This window comes from Pelophylax lessonae (genome assembly GCF_965119305.1).
Source record: "Pelophylax lessonae genome assembly, chromosome: 3".
Lineage (NCBI taxonomy): Eukaryota > Metazoa > Chordata > Amphibia > Anura > Ranidae > Pelophylax > Pelophylax lessonae.
The window spans coordinates 407,113,506-407,128,948 of NC_138770.1; the positions used below are offsets into that span (position 1 = coordinate 407,113,506).

The following is a 15,443-nucleotide window of genomic DNA, read 5'->3' on the forward strand; positions in this document are numbered from 1 at the left end:
TAGCCCAGGTGTGTAAGGCGGCGACCTGGTCGACCGTACACACGTTCACAAGATTCTACAAAGTAGATGTTCAGGCATCGGCGGATGCTTCCTTTGGCCGCAAGGTTCTTAGTGCGGCAGTTCCCTAGGGTCCCTTGTTGGGGACCTCTGGCTGTTGGGATAAGTTTTGTATCCCCTGGTTTTTTGTCTTTTCCTGGGTTGTTGCTCCTGTTGAGCACTTGTTTTTTTTTTCTGTTGCCCAGCTGGTTTCCTTCCTTTGGTAAGGTTCCTTTCTTTGATGCGGAGACTGCGTTGCCTTTCGGCGCGGATGCGTTTCCCACCCCTCATGTTTGCACTGCTTTGGGACGTCCCCATATGTGACGAATATGAAGAGGCGGCGACTGTCGGAGGACGTAAGAGAAAACGGAATTTTTGTAAAATCTTACCTGTAAAATTCCTTTCTCTGAGTCCTCCGACAGTCGCCGCCCCCGCCCCTCTTTTGGGGTTTGGTTGTATACTCTACTGCTATTCCACTAAAACTGAGATATGGTTGCAGGAAGTAGGAGGATATTGACTGAGGGGACCACCCCTTGAGGGTGGGATATGTTAAAAGCTTTAATGTTAACATATTCTGTTGCCTAGCTACTCCTTCGGAGCAAAGTCTAATACCCCATATGTGACGAATATGAAGAGGCGGCGACTGTCGGAGGACTCAGAGAAAGGAATTTTACAGGTAAGATTTTACAAAAATTCCGTTTTTCTGCGAATGCATTGTGACTGCGGCATGTAAAATACCCTCATCTGTTGCCTATTGTAGCTTAAGGGTTGGCTGTTAGTGGGTGGTAAAAACATGTCTTTACAGCACATTTTTACCACCCAACTGCACATCTAAATAAAACCTTTGTGACATTTTAAATAAAATACAGAAAAGGATGAAATACAGAAAAGGATGAAAGAAGTATCTTCTGTTGCCTCTTTGCAGCTACTTCCTGCCTACATGTGTGTCACGCTGTGGTGATTGTTGATAATACACAGGGCTTTATCAAAGGACTTAATTCTAAAGCATGCCTGCCTCATCTCCCCTCCTCCACCTCACAGCACACCTTAACACTATTAGAACAGCGGCTCAGTGTGTCACAGCATGCACACAGGAACACGCAGCCCCCGTGCTCTGTCCTCCACCAGAACCCTCTTCCTCTCCCTCACAGTAGTGACAGTCTGCCTGCTAGGTCAGGTAAAGGCCACACAGGCTGCCGGGTCAACCTCCTCCTCACCCTTCACCAAGGTCTGAACTCCCCCACGTCTTGGGTTCTGGGCAGGAGGAAGGCCAGCCTGAGAGCGACGCGACGGGCAGCAGAAGAGAGCTCAGCGAGCAGCCATTCAGGACCTTGTTCGGGCAGAGGAGAGGAGGCTGGCCCCCTCCCATGTCACTCACAGCCGGACATTAGATTACTGCATGGCTCCAGGGAAAACACGGAGACCAGGGAGGGGGGAGAGTGAAGGATCAGCTGCCCGGCACTCTGAACTGCGTGTCCGGACAGTCAGTCAAGAGTTGCAGAGAGTGGGCTGGCAGCAAATCAGGCGCCAGGACGTGGTTTCTGGTCGCCATGCGACCTGGTGCCCGGGATTTGTCGAACCCTGGTCTAAGGAACTGCTCTGACTGCTAATCTCAGGAGATTTGAAGATATCACTTCTGTCATGCTCACTGTTCTCCTTGCTGGAGGCTCTGACATGAGGAAGCAAAACCCTGCCTCTACCAAGATGGCTGCCTCCATACAAAGACAGAACAAGCTATTGTAAGTCAGTAATGAGGGAAAGATCAGCAGGTAGACCACAGACCATACAGCATTTTATGTACTGCAGCTGAATGTGTAAATAATGAATATATTGGTGTTGATCACTTTTGTTCTTTTAGTAGGCAGACTTAATCATAGTTTTGACTTGGATGTGCCATCTCCAGGATGCTCATTTGTGATATATGTACACAAGAAGTGCCATCTGAAGATGAAATGAAGAGGCATTTGCTCTTGGCACACCTAGAACGAGACTGCTGCTGCCCATTCTGTACCATTACTGGACTGACCTATGATGAACTCCGCCATCATATTAATACAGCTCATACAGACACACTGGAACCTTGGAGTAGTGATGAAGAAGAGTCAGGGAAAACCCAGGTACCATCCTCTAACTCGAGCACCTTGGAAAGTCCACAAACGAATATAAATGGCCTAAATTGCAATATAGAACAGACAAATTATGAAATAACAAAGCCATTTAACAAAGAGCAGAACACTTTGATAGAATGTATAGAGTTAGAAGAGAGTATAAGTGAAACATCGGACAGTCCACCGTTGGCTTGTAGTGCTGAATCTGTCTACTTACCTCTGTCTTCAGCGTGTTCTGAAGTGTACAGTACTAGGTGCAATAGTGAGGTTAATGTGGAAAGTGATTCCCAAGCCAGTGCGTCTGCACACCACATTGACTATAATACGGATTCTGCTATGGAATGTCCATTTTGCTGTGAAATGAAAACCTCAATAGAAGAGCTTGAACTCCATGTAAAGGTTGAACACACAGAGCTGTTGGACACGCCAACCAAAGGTAATTATTTAGTATGCTTGCTTTTAGTGTTTTGTCTATTACATGGTCAGTTTATCAGATACATTTTGGTTTATGTCCACACCACTAATGGTCAAATCTGTACATAGATTAGTAAACAAGTAGTTTGAATTTGGACCCACGTGTAGTCTCTACTGGTCACCAGTTTTCCTGGTATTTCTAAACAGAACAAATTACAAACTTGTATTATTAGAACAGGGGTGTCAAACTCAATTTCATCGTGGGCCACATCAGCATTGTGGTTGCCCTCAAAGGGCCGATTGTATCTGTAAAACTATATAAATGTATCTACCCTTATGATAAAGCGGTAGTAAACCGCTGAAAAAAAAGAAAACCTGCAAGACCATAGCACAATGTGCTAGTATGTATCGCATATTTTGAAATGCCTACCTCAGAACGAAGCCCCCGCAGTGGCGCCTGGTTATCGCTGAGGGAGCTGACCTGTTGCCACAGCATTTCTTCCAGGTTCGTGTGCTCCGGCGCTGTGAGTGGCCAGGGGCATAATGACATCACTCCCGCGCATGCTCGTGGGAGCCCTCCGTTCCGGCAAGGAGCTCTGCAGTTCCGGCACGATTTGCCAGACCTTCAGAGCGCATGCGCCGCTGATTTCAGCGGCTGCATGCAGGGTGAATATTTCCTAAAGCGTGCAAGTTTAGGAGATATTCATTTTACCTTCAATTAAGCCTTATTATAGGGTTACCTTTGAGTAAAAATCACCAAGCGGGGTATACAACCACTTTAAGTAATTGCCTCTGTATTCACTAATTACTGGTCTCAGTAATAACTTAAAAGCTTAAGCTGTGAATGACGGATGCATACTGTCACACAGCCCACTCACACTCCTGGGGACGAGATGAGCATTGCCGCAGCTGCACAGAGAAGGTCAGGATCTGTAGGAGGAGCTCTGTCCTCTTCTCTGTGTGGCTGCTGAGATGAGGTGGGTGCGAAGATAAAGGGAGTGCTGCAGCTGCATGAGAGGTGCGAGGGCCATATGACAAGGACCGAGGGCTGCATTTGGCCCGCGGGCCTTGTGTTTGACACGTGTATTAGAGTATTACCTTTCCTAAACAGCACTGTGGTTAAGCTTGAAATTAGAAGATTACTTGTTATTATTCTTATTTTTAAAAAATCACAATAAATAATATTATCCTTTTGGACCATTTAAAGTGTTCTAAAGCCAAAGGTTTTTTACTTTATTGCAATCCCTGCATTAGGATGAAAAACATTTAATGATTTTGCATCCTTCTGCTTCCCTGTGTGAGGGGGAAGAGAGGAGAGATCCAGCGCGGTGCACGGCTGGATCTCCCCTCTCTCCCCTCCTTCACTCAGGGACTCAGGCAGCAGTCAATCAAATGCTGTCAGGAGAAATGGGGAGGGGCTAAGCCCCGCTATGTGTGTCTATGGAGCCCGGCTCCATAGACACACACCTCTCGGGAGCGAGCATGCACTGTGTGCTATGGGGGAACACAGAGAAGAGGAGGAGCCAAGATCACCGGCAAGGGACTCCAGAAGAGGAGGTTCAGGGCTGCTCTGTGAAATACTGATGCACAGAGCATGTTTATTTTAATAAAAAAATTACTCTTAGAAAAACTTTCATTTTAAGCTGAACTCCAGCTTCCCCTTCAGTCTGGCACAATTGTACAAGTTTGTCACCTCTGCTTTACCACTTGAACACTGAGCCAATTCTGACATTTATCACATACATGTATAAATCTGTAAAAATGTTTTTTTTTTTCTCGCTAGAAAATTGCTTCGAATCCCCGAACATTATATATTTACTGAAAGAAAGTCCCTGGGGAAGAAAATGGTGGTTGTTGCAATTTTATGTTCCATGTTATTTGTGCAGCGGTTTGTCAAGCGCAGATTCTCAGGAAAAAATACACTAATGAATTTTATTGTATACAGGCTCAATATAATACCCAACATTTTTGTAAAATATAAAATAGGATGGTACGCAGAGAAAATAGTTACCTAACATGTCACACCTTTAATATTTTGTGTACTTCCGTGGAACGGTGACAAACTATGGTACATTAAATTATCTATAGACGGCACTTTAAAGGCTTTACAGGTTACCAGTTTAGAGTTAAATAGGTCTGGTGCTAGAATTGTTTCTCTCACTCTGACTTTCTCAGCGATACCTCACATGTGTAGTGCGATCACCAATTGCATATGTGTTTGGGAACGTATGTGCTCATTTGCATTTGTGCATGAGCATGGGGGATGGGAGCATATACGTTTTTTTTTTTTTTTTTACACTTTTTTTTACACTGTCTCTGTAATTATTATTATTTTTTTTATCAGCTCCATCGCTATCACAAGGCATGAACAACATCCCTTGTGATAGCTGGAGCATTGACAGGTCCTCAATACTGAGAGACCTGGGGTCGGTTGACTCCCTCTGCTGTTATCATTTCACTGGAGGACATTGGCTGGCAAAATAAAGCACAGAGCGTAGCAGACGAGCAGGCATGTGGAAGTGTGGCGGATGCTGACGATTTTTCTGTAACGTTTTATATAATGCAGAGGACTTTGCAAAGCAGACAGCAGGACAGGTGAATATTAATTGCTTTCTTTGTTGGAAATTTCAGCTATTTGCCTAGTATTTCTGAAATATTATCTTTATTTTTGATTCCACAGCGATGTTATTTTTTTGGGTGGGGTAAACCAGTTTTTTTTTTTTTTTTTGTTTTAACTATTTAATTTTCTTTAACATGTTAAATATAGCATATCATGACTGGTCAAAGACCTGCATGCCCCTGTGCTAAAGAATTGACAGCTGCTAGTGGCTAGACGCATCTAATTAAAGTGATTGTAAAGGTTGTGATTTTTTTAATAACCTGTTCTGCTCACCTGCTCTGTTTAATGGTTTTGCACAGAGCAGCCCCGATCCTTTTCTTTCTGGGTCCCCCGCCAGCGGTCCTGACTTCTCCCCCCTGCCAAGAGCTCCTAATAGCAAGTCTCTGGCTATGGGGACACTCGAGCAGGCTCGTCCCTGTGAATGAACATTGTCTATTCACACACAGAGCTTGGCTCAGCTCGGACTCTCCTTTTTGGCTCACTGGCTGTGATTGACAGAAGCAGGAGCCAATGAGAAGAGGGAGACCTGGGAGAGCCGCTGCTCTCATGCACATTGCTGGTTCGAGGTGGGGCTCAGGTAAGTGTAAGGGGGTGGGGAGCAGCACCCAGAAGGTTTTTTTACCGTTATGCATAAGATGCATGAAGGTTAAAAAAAAAAAAAAAAAAAAAAAACCCTGCCTTTAGAACCACTTTATTTACTGAATTTTTTTGGTGTTTTTATTCATAGATTAGGTTAAAAAAATGATATCCTAGGCATTTTATAATGTATCCACGATGCTACATAGAGACGTCATGTTGGATAGAGTTAAAGGATAAGTCCACCCTTAAACTAAAATCCCTGCATCTATATATACTGTGTGTGTGTGTGTATGTATATATTATTAAGTTGGCTTGGGACAGCCAACTTACTAATATTGTATTTAAACTTATTATTATTCTTCTTCTTCTACTTATTTTTCTGGCCGCAAAATTTTTGGACACTAACTCCTCCTAGACCGTTCAAGCTACATACTCCAAACTCGGCACAGACCTTCATACTGTTCTGACTCGGTGTGCTATATGTTTTCAGACTGGTTTGAGTTACGGTTTTCCTAAAAATTAAAATTAAAAATCAAAAAAATGCCCATAGACTTTCATTGACAGGATGTTCAGATGACCCAAGCTCCAAATCCCATTAGACTCAATCAAGCTTTTCTATCGATCGATCGATCTTCAAACCTTTTCTATCGATCGATCGATCTTCAAACCTTTTCTATCGATCGATCGATCTTCAAACCTTTTCTATCTATCGATCGATCTTCAAACCTTTTCTATCTATCGATCGATCTTCAAACCCTTTCTATCTATCGATCGATCTTCAAACCCTTTCTATCTATCGATCGATCTTCAAACCCTTTCTATCTATCGATCGATCTTCAAACCCTTTCTATCGATCGATCTTCAAACCTTTTCTATCTATTGATCAATCTAAACTTTTCAAACTTTCTGGTCAGGCTTTCTCAAGCCAACTTAAAGTTTGTCTCAAACTTTTTTTTCTAATTATTATTATTATTATATATATATATATATATATATATTTTTTTCTTATTTATTATATAATCTACACCTTTTTTGAAGCTGATCTGACCCGATCCCACGCTGAGCTGTCAGCTGAGGCTTCACTGTGGAGGTGGGTGCAGAAGTCACAGCCCACAACGGAAGCCCCAAAGTACCTCCATGGGTGATGTCCCTTCCCAATCATTTCACAGCCGTTGTAAGGCTTGTCCTCTGCAGAGCTTTCGCCACTGGAGACCGGGTCAGATCGGGTTTAAAAGAGATAAATATACTGATTTCTTCTTTACAGGGCTAGATAGGTTAGTGTTTGAACGTGAGATCTATAGATGCAAGGATTTTAGTTTTAGGGTTGACTTGTCCTTTAATCAAGCCACGTCCCAATGTTGCAAATGGCAAAAACAAATGGTGCAATTTTTAATTTTTCATCTATTTATAACTGTTTAGTGTATAATCTGTCAACCTATATTAAATTGTAGATGTTTTGACACTATATTATTGCCTGAAAACTGACGTTAATTGGAATTAAAGAGCTATATGTATGCACTAAACCTGCTTGTTAAAATTTAATACGTTTTTGTTTTGTCAGAAACTTTCAGGCAGCAGTTTGAATGCCCCATGTGCTCTCTTGTTTGTGCAAATTTTCAAATCCTACAAGAACATGTAAATCTGCATTTGGAAGAAAACCTCTCGGATGAAGGTTGGTTTGTGACATTTGCTGACATATGTTGACATAAAGCTTTTTGTATGGGAGAGACAGCAAAGACTCCCTTGATGTGTCTTAAGACTTACCTGCATAATAAGCAAGTTTTCCCAAATTACAAAGTGTGGGAGTGAGGTCAGATGCTTATAACTTGGCAAGTTATGTTCCCTCTTTACATCTTTTGGTTTCATTTTGACTTGAGTGTTCTTGTTTATTATCCTGGTAAGTCCCTAGCACATAGGAATGCAAATAAAACCAACCTCAGGATACACCATCAGTACACACAATTTTTCAAAAAAACCTTAGCGTTGATGAACCAGTTACATTGTAAAGTGTAGCTTGAAAATCGGCAGATAGGAAGTGGTAAACAATGCATTGCTGCCTCCATCTTAACAAACCTAGAAAGATTGCTGACTGCTATTTTATTCAAGCAAGACACTTTACACATTGGCATATAATGGCAGGCAAGTATGATTTCTTTATATGGTGGGGAGCTATTCCTAAAGGGCCGTACACATGGGTCCAATATCGAGTGGCATCCGCTAGTTGAATAGAAACCAGCCAACATTTGGCCTGTGAGTACGGCAGCCAGTCCAACAGAAGTCAGCCATTTTGCCAGCTGAAGGGGCCGTACCAAAAAAGGTCTGCCGATCGGCACCCAATGGCTAAGAGCACTGACCAGTATGTTCTGGCAGGGGGGCCGTCCCCTGCTGTCAGAATACAATAGCTCAGCACTGGGGATTGTCGTTTTTTTTTTGTTCAACCTATAGTTTAAGTAAAAAAAAAACAGTTCATGTATGAGCTGCCTAAAGAGAGGTGGCCACACTTTGGAATCGTATTAATGGTAAAATTCCACTTGCATACATAAATAATGACTCTGTGCTTCTACTTCTGAAAAGCAGTGCTTATAAGCAGAGTAACATTACATAGTTACATAGTTAGTGAGGTCAAAAAAAGACACCAGTCCATCCAGTTTAACCTATGATGTGTCTGTGTGTTTGTATGTGTTTGATGTTAACCGTACATTGTATATCCCTGTATGTTGTGGTTTTTAAGGTGACCGTCTAATAGTTTTTGAAACTATCGATGCTGCCTGCTGATATCACTGCTTGTGGAAGAGAATTCCACATCCTCACTGCTCTGATAGTAAAGAGCCCCCTACGTATTTTAAGGTTAAACCATTTTTCCTCTAGTTTTAGTGTGTGGCCACGTGTCTTATTGTATTCCCTTTCTCTGAAAAGTTTGATTGATTTTAATGTCTCCAGGATTTCCCCTTAAAAGGGAAGGTGTGACCCTACCCCTTACACCTTTACAAGTTTTGAACCCATTCTTGCATCACTTGGGGCAATTAGGCTAAATAGAGCTACCTTACGCTTGAGTGTTTTTTTTGGCTTTTTCCCTGCCTGACCACATTATGTTCTTTCTAATTGCGCCTGGTCACACTTGTACGCCTAGTCACTGTACGCCCCTATGCTCAAAGTACATTTTTTTTTTTTTTTTTTTTTATAGCATAAGTGGGCATTTTTGATCCCATAGTGGAAATGCCTGTAAATTTGTGTTTTTGCCCACGTTTTTATGCCTGAAAAATATCCTCTCCTCCCTTTGCCCACTCCAGGAAACAAGCTCCTGAAGCTTGATACACTTGCAAAGATGCCTGTAATATGCCTAGAAACTGCGTGTAAAACACCTGAAAAAAGTGCTTCTAAATCTCTGTTCATATGTGAATGCAAGGTATTAAATGCTTATCCACAACAAAAACACTTGACATTAAACAGAACTTCCAACAAGTTGGAATATCTCTGCCTAACAAGAAACCAGTGATTCTTAGGAGAGTTTCCTGGTAAATTCCTGGCCATGTGCAGCCACACAGTACCAAGAATTTTGGTAGGAATGTATTTTGTTAGGTCTGAGGAATTGTGATAGTTCCAAATTACGTGGTTAACTAGGATAACGCGTTACAGCAGCCACAATGGAGGCAAGCATACAGTTTGTTGCTTCCATTATCATTCCAGATTTTACCAGCAGGTGGAAAATAATTGTGGTCCCTGTATCATTTCATACATCAAACTAGGCTGGCCATACATGTTTGGATTTCTTTTTCATTTCTGTAGGCTGAATGAAAAAAGCCTAGAAGCCTAGCTTTAATCTACAGCGATTCCTCCTGCTGTGCTATTTTTATTCTGACAGCCACCAGCGGCTGCCAAATGGAGATGGTCTTGTGCCAGTTTGGGATCCCACCTGCCCGATCCCACCAGGAAGACGACACTGCACACAGCTAATCACAGGCAGTGAGACTTTTCCCGATCTGTGCAGCTGCGGACCAGTAAAAGTCTCACTGCCTGTTATTAGCTGTGTGCAGTGTCGTCTTCCTGGTGGGATCGGGCAGGTGGGATCCAGAACACACCCAAGCCTATTCTTACTGTCAAAATACACGAACAGGAACCTGTCGTACTCTTTGAAAGGAAGATAGTGATCTATATTCTATTGTGATACTAGTCTGTAATGGCACTTTTCCACTGCAAGTACCGGCTCGGCTCTACTCGGCCCTGCTTGGCCCGGTTTGCTTTTCCACTGCTGGTACCGCATGGTATAAGTTCGGAACGGTTCGGTACGGTACGGTATAGGTTTGCTTTTCCACTAAAGTAGTACTAAGTGGGTGGGATAACAACGGGGTGGGTGGGATTCTCTGACCAATCAGTGGCTAGTAGTGACTGCATGCAAAGGATTGTGGGATATGGTACCAGTTTGGTACCTGTTGGAACCACAATCGAGTAGGTACTGTTTTTTCAGAGCCGTACCGTTCGGTTCCATGCAGTGGAAAAGCAAACCTATACCGTACCGAACCGTTCCGACCCTATACCATGCGGTACCAGCAGTGGAAAAGCACAAAAGGGTGCCGAACCGGTACGGTTCCATGCAGTGGAAAAGCGCCATAACTGCCTGCTCTGATGATATTCAAAATAAAGAACAGAAAAAAGAAAATACCTGAACAGTGGCTACATCTGGTTTTATGTATCCACTGCTCAGCAAACAATTTTCCACCTAGTTCCTTTGATGTTTTTCAATTTAAGGATGTCAGGCAGCAGGAAGCTGATGGGGCCACCCACTAAATGAATTTCAGCAGGTTCATTAGGAAGTAGCTGAAATTCAAACAGTGTATGTGGCCAGCTTTAAGCTGGATACACACTATAACATTTTCTGAAGACTTTTTTCTTTAGATTTACCAAAACCATATAATATGAGGTCAAACCTAAACACTTTCAATTTTCTATGCAATCAGACAGGCCCTTGCACTACATAGTTGAAGGTAAATCTAAAGGAAATTTACCAACAAATGTTGTATAGTGTGAATCCAGCTTTAGCCTGGGCTCAAACCTAAGCACTTTAATTTTGTATGCAACCAGGCAGGTCCTTGCACTACATAGGTGAAGGTAAATCTAAAGGAAATTGTATAAGAAAATTTGTATAATTTATGGCCAGCTTTCGTCTTGGTGCAAAGTGCAGCATTTCCAGTGTTTAGGGGATTTCACAGGGATTTTCCTTTTAGTGGTGGTAATTCCAGATTTGGGGAGTGGTACAGTATTTTATATGCTGCATTATTATTTTCACTGTGTGGTATCAAGGTTGTGCAGCAGGAAGCACCAATTTTATCTTTGTAATCTCATCTCAAGTTACCTGACTGCATACTGGATTCTACTTTTTTCTGTTTGCTTTATTATTTGTTTTTCGTAGCTTCTGCTGGCAAAGTTTCCAGAGATTTAATGCTGGCTCGACAGCTACAGGATGAAGAAGATAAAAAACGAAGAGCGGAGGAGTCTGAGAAAGAGAAGGAGGAATTTAAAAAATTGCAGGTAGCAATTTTTAGAAGACCTCATGAAGGAAAATTATTGTGAGAAAAAATGTGACATGGTTATTAATGTTATATTTGCAAGTACTTAACTGGGTCTTTCTTTTAATCTGTAACTGTAAAGTGTTTTTTTTTTTTTTTTTATAAGCTGTATTCCCTGCCAACATTACCTGTGAACTTCAAGTGATGATGAAAGGAACTGAGGGAGTCTGACAGTTATGGGACAAAAGTTCACCTTTACGTTCATACTCTGGGGGAGATTTGCTAAAACTGGATCACTCAGAATCTGGTGCAGCTGTGCATGGTATCCAATCGGCTTTTAACTTTAGCTTATTCAATTAAGCTTTGATAAAACCTGGAAGCTGATTTGCTTCTATGCAGAGCTGCACCAGATTTTGCACTCTCCAGTTTTAGTAAAGCTCCCCCCCCCCCCCCCCCCCCCGTTTTCAAATTCTTGCAGTTAATTTTTAATGCTTTAATTTACGTCCTAATAGAAAATACACTAGTTAAAACTTTTATAAAAAAAAAAAATGCAACAAGAATTATATATATATATATATATATATATATATATATATATATATATATATATTAATATATGCTGCTTTCAAAATCCGCCTTTAACTGCAATAGAATCCTTGTTTCTAATTTGCTCAATGGTAATCTATGCTGCTTTCAAAATCTTTACCTCTGTCCATAGAACACTGATGTTTATTTTACTTTCTCTTGTCTATACCTAAATTATGAGCTGTCCTTATCTTTATTACTCTGCCATTCTGCTCTCTTGCTATTTCTTGTAGTCTATCTTTGGTGTGAGAAGTTTATTCTGTTAGCCATGTGTCCCTCCTATGCAATCCTAATTGATTAAAATCTAAGCCCTTTCTAGGGGATGCACAGGCAGGAATTGCATTGGCAACTACTATCTTGGATAAAGTATTAATATAGGATTAAGTATTCCACTTCGGCTCAGCACTTTAGCGAATGCACAAAGCGCACATCCAAAGCATCCAACTGCAAACCAACAGACAGACTACACGTGACCTGAGTCTCTATACAACTTTTCCATCTCACATTCAGTCTTAATACTCAATCTCACCACCCGGTATTATGGAATCCCTAATCCTCCTTCTCATGTTTGCATCCTCTCTCCTAAAACTTTCTCTCCTTTACTCCTCTTCTCCGCCCCACAACTTGTATATATCACCCTCACTGCACTCATCAACTCCTGCTGATTCTGAACCCACAAACCAATAAAACCTCCAGGACACTGTGATGTGTCCCCTCTCCTAAATCATACTCCCATATCACCTCCCTCACCCTTCTGCTTCTCCTAACCTCTGGAGATATTTCCCCAAATCCTGGACCCTCATCATTTTCCTTTGGCAAACATACCCGTCACCCCCTATCCTCTGACACCAGCCGAAATCCACACAATCTGGTTTCTGTTCCTCTTCTGCTTAGAGCCAACCTCCCCTTCTCCTGCGCCCTCTGGAATGCCCGCTCTGTTTGCAACAAACTCACCTCGGTCCATGACCTATTTATCACAAACTCCTTCAACCTGCTTGCAATTACTGAGACCTGGCTTCAAGAATCTGACTCTCCTTCTCCTGCTGCCCTCTCCCATGGTGGCCTCACTCTCCCAGGCCTAGTGGACGGAAAGGAGGTGGGGTTGGAATTCTTCTTCCCCCCCCCCCTCAAAGCACTTTTCAGGTTCTTCATCCACCCCCCTCTCTGTCCCTCTCCTCATTTGAAGCTCACTGTATTCGTTTATTTTCTCCAGTTTCGTTGAGAATTGCTGTGATCTATCAGCCTCCTGGACCGGTATCAGGCTTCCTTGATGACTTCTCTGCCTGGCTACCCTACTTTCTCTCTTCTGAAATTTCCACAATCATTCTTGTAGACTTCAACGTCCCTGTTAATCTTAACACTCCTGCTACTTCTAAACTTTTGAGCTTAACCTCCTCTTTTGACCTAAAACAATGGATACATGCTCCTACTCACTCTAATGGCAAAAGCCTTGACCTCATGTTCTCCTACCTATGCACTCCCCACAACCACTCAAACATTCCATTCCCTCTCTCTGATCACCTCATTCGTTTCAGTCTCTCCTTGTCCTCCTCCTTACTTTCCAACTACCAAACAATTACCCGTAGAAACTTTCGCCATCTTAACCCTTCACTTATTTTTTCTGCTACAGATTGTCTCTTCAACACAACCTCATCCCTTTCCTGTCCCAACATGGCCACTTCTGTCTACAACAGTTCACTGTCATCTACCCTGGATGCCTTGGCCCCCTCACTACACACAGAATTAGGCCCCAACTGCTACAACCCTGGCAGACAGATAATACCAGAAGCCTCAAAAAATGTAGTCCACTCTTGAGCGTCTGTGGCGTAAGACTAAGTCACAGCAAGATTTCAGCCAATATAAATCTGCCCTCCAAAAATACAGTTCCTGCCTTCACACTGCAAAAACAGACCTATTTTATCACTCCCATTAACACCCTCTCACACAGTCCCCGTCAACTCTTTTCTACCTTCAACACTCTACTTCGTCCTCCATTACTTCCACCAACTAATTTACTCGCTGCCCAAGAGATTGCCATTCACTTCAAAAATAAGATTGATACAATTCGTGAAGATCGCTTTACACTACAGATATCTCCCTCACCTTACACACCTTGTCCTCCTGCACAATCAATACTTCCCTTGTTTAATCCAACTACTGTAGCGGAAGTCACTAAACTTTTTTTCTAAAGCCCACCTAACTTCCTGCCCCCTGGACCCTGTTCCTTCTCAAATACTACGGTCACCCTCTGGCTCTATCCTACACTCTTTAACTCATATCTTCAACCTCTCCCTCTCCACTGGCATCTTCCCCAACTCTCTAAAACACGCGCTAGTAACTCCCATACCAAAGAAAGCCTCACTAGACCCCACCAATCTTAACAACTTAAAACCCATCTCCTTACTCCCATTTGCTTCCAAACTCCTTGAACGTTTAGTCTACAACCGCCTGAGCAAGCACCTCATTGAGAATAACATTCTTGATCCCCTTCAGTCTAGATTTCACCGGCAGCACTCCACAGAAACTTCTCTCCTAAAACTTTCAAATGACTTGCTAACACCTAAAACCAATGGTCATTACTCAGTACTCTTACTCTTGGACCTCTCTGCTGCCTTTGATACTGTTGACCACCCCCTCCTTCTCAAAAAACTCAGTTTGCTCGGTCTCTGTGACTGTGCTCTCCATTGGTTCGAATCTTACCTATCTCACCGCACCTTCAGTGTCATTTACAATTCCACTTACTCCCCTGCAACTCCTCTTACCGTTGGGGTCCCCCAAGGTTCTGCCCTTGGACCGCTACTATTCTCAATCTATACCTACTCGCTGGGTCAGCTAATAGCCTCCCATGGCTTCCACTACCATTTGTATGCTGATGACACCCAAATCTACCTCTCTACTCCTCAGCTAACCCCATCGGTCTCCTCCCTCATCACTGATCTACTAACCGACATATCAGCCTGGATGTCACACAATTTCTTCAAACTGAATCTATCTAAAACCGAGCTCCTAATATTTCCTCCTCCACGTACTCCTTCCCCGGAATTCTGTCAAGATCAATGGAACAACTATCAGTCCTTCCACACATGCCAGGGTGCTAGGGGTAACCCTGGACTCTGCACTGTCCTTTCAGGCTCCCATCCAATCCCTGTCAAAATCATGCCGCCTTAACCTCAGCAATATTGCTAGAATACGGCCCTTTTTAACCAATGACACCACCAAGCTTTTAATTCATGCCCTGGTTATCTCTCGCCTCGACTACTGCAACTCCCTCCTCATTGGATTACCTTTACATAGATTATCCCCCCTTCAATCCATAATGAATGGTGCTGCAAGACTATCCCTCTTACCAACCGTTCAGTGTCCTCCACCCCTCTCGGCCAATCCCTTCACTGGCTTCCACTCACCCAGCGAATAAAATTCAAAGTGCTAACAATAGTTTACAATGCCATCCACAACTCTGCCCCCAGCTACATCACTAACCTGATCTCAAAATATCAACCAAGCCGCTCTCTTCGGTCCTCCCAAGACCTCCTGCTCTCTAGCTCCCTCGTCACCTCTTCCCATGCTTTCCTCCAGGATTTCTACAGAGCTTCTCCC

General features: G+C 42.8%; 1 protein-coding gene across 1 annotated transcript in view; it reads left to right on the plus strand.

Moving 5' to 3' along the window:
• The first annotated feature begins 1,898 nt into the window (after positions 1 to 1,898).
• The window catches only part of ZUP1 (zinc finger containing ubiquitin peptidase 1), a 57,440-nt gene continuing 43,895 nt past the window's right edge, over positions 1,899 to 15,443 (plus strand). Inside the window, exons 1-3 of the mRNA XM_082252516.1 lie at positions 1,899 to 2,580; positions 7,319 to 7,429; positions 11,165 to 11,283. Coding sequence (XP_082108642.1) covers positions 1,941 to 2,580; positions 7,319 to 7,429; positions 11,165 to 11,283 — 870 coding nt within the window. The 5' untranslated portion in view covers positions 1,899 to 1,940. The remainder of the gene's footprint in view (positions 2,581 to 7,318; positions 7,430 to 11,164; positions 11,284 to 15,443) is intronic.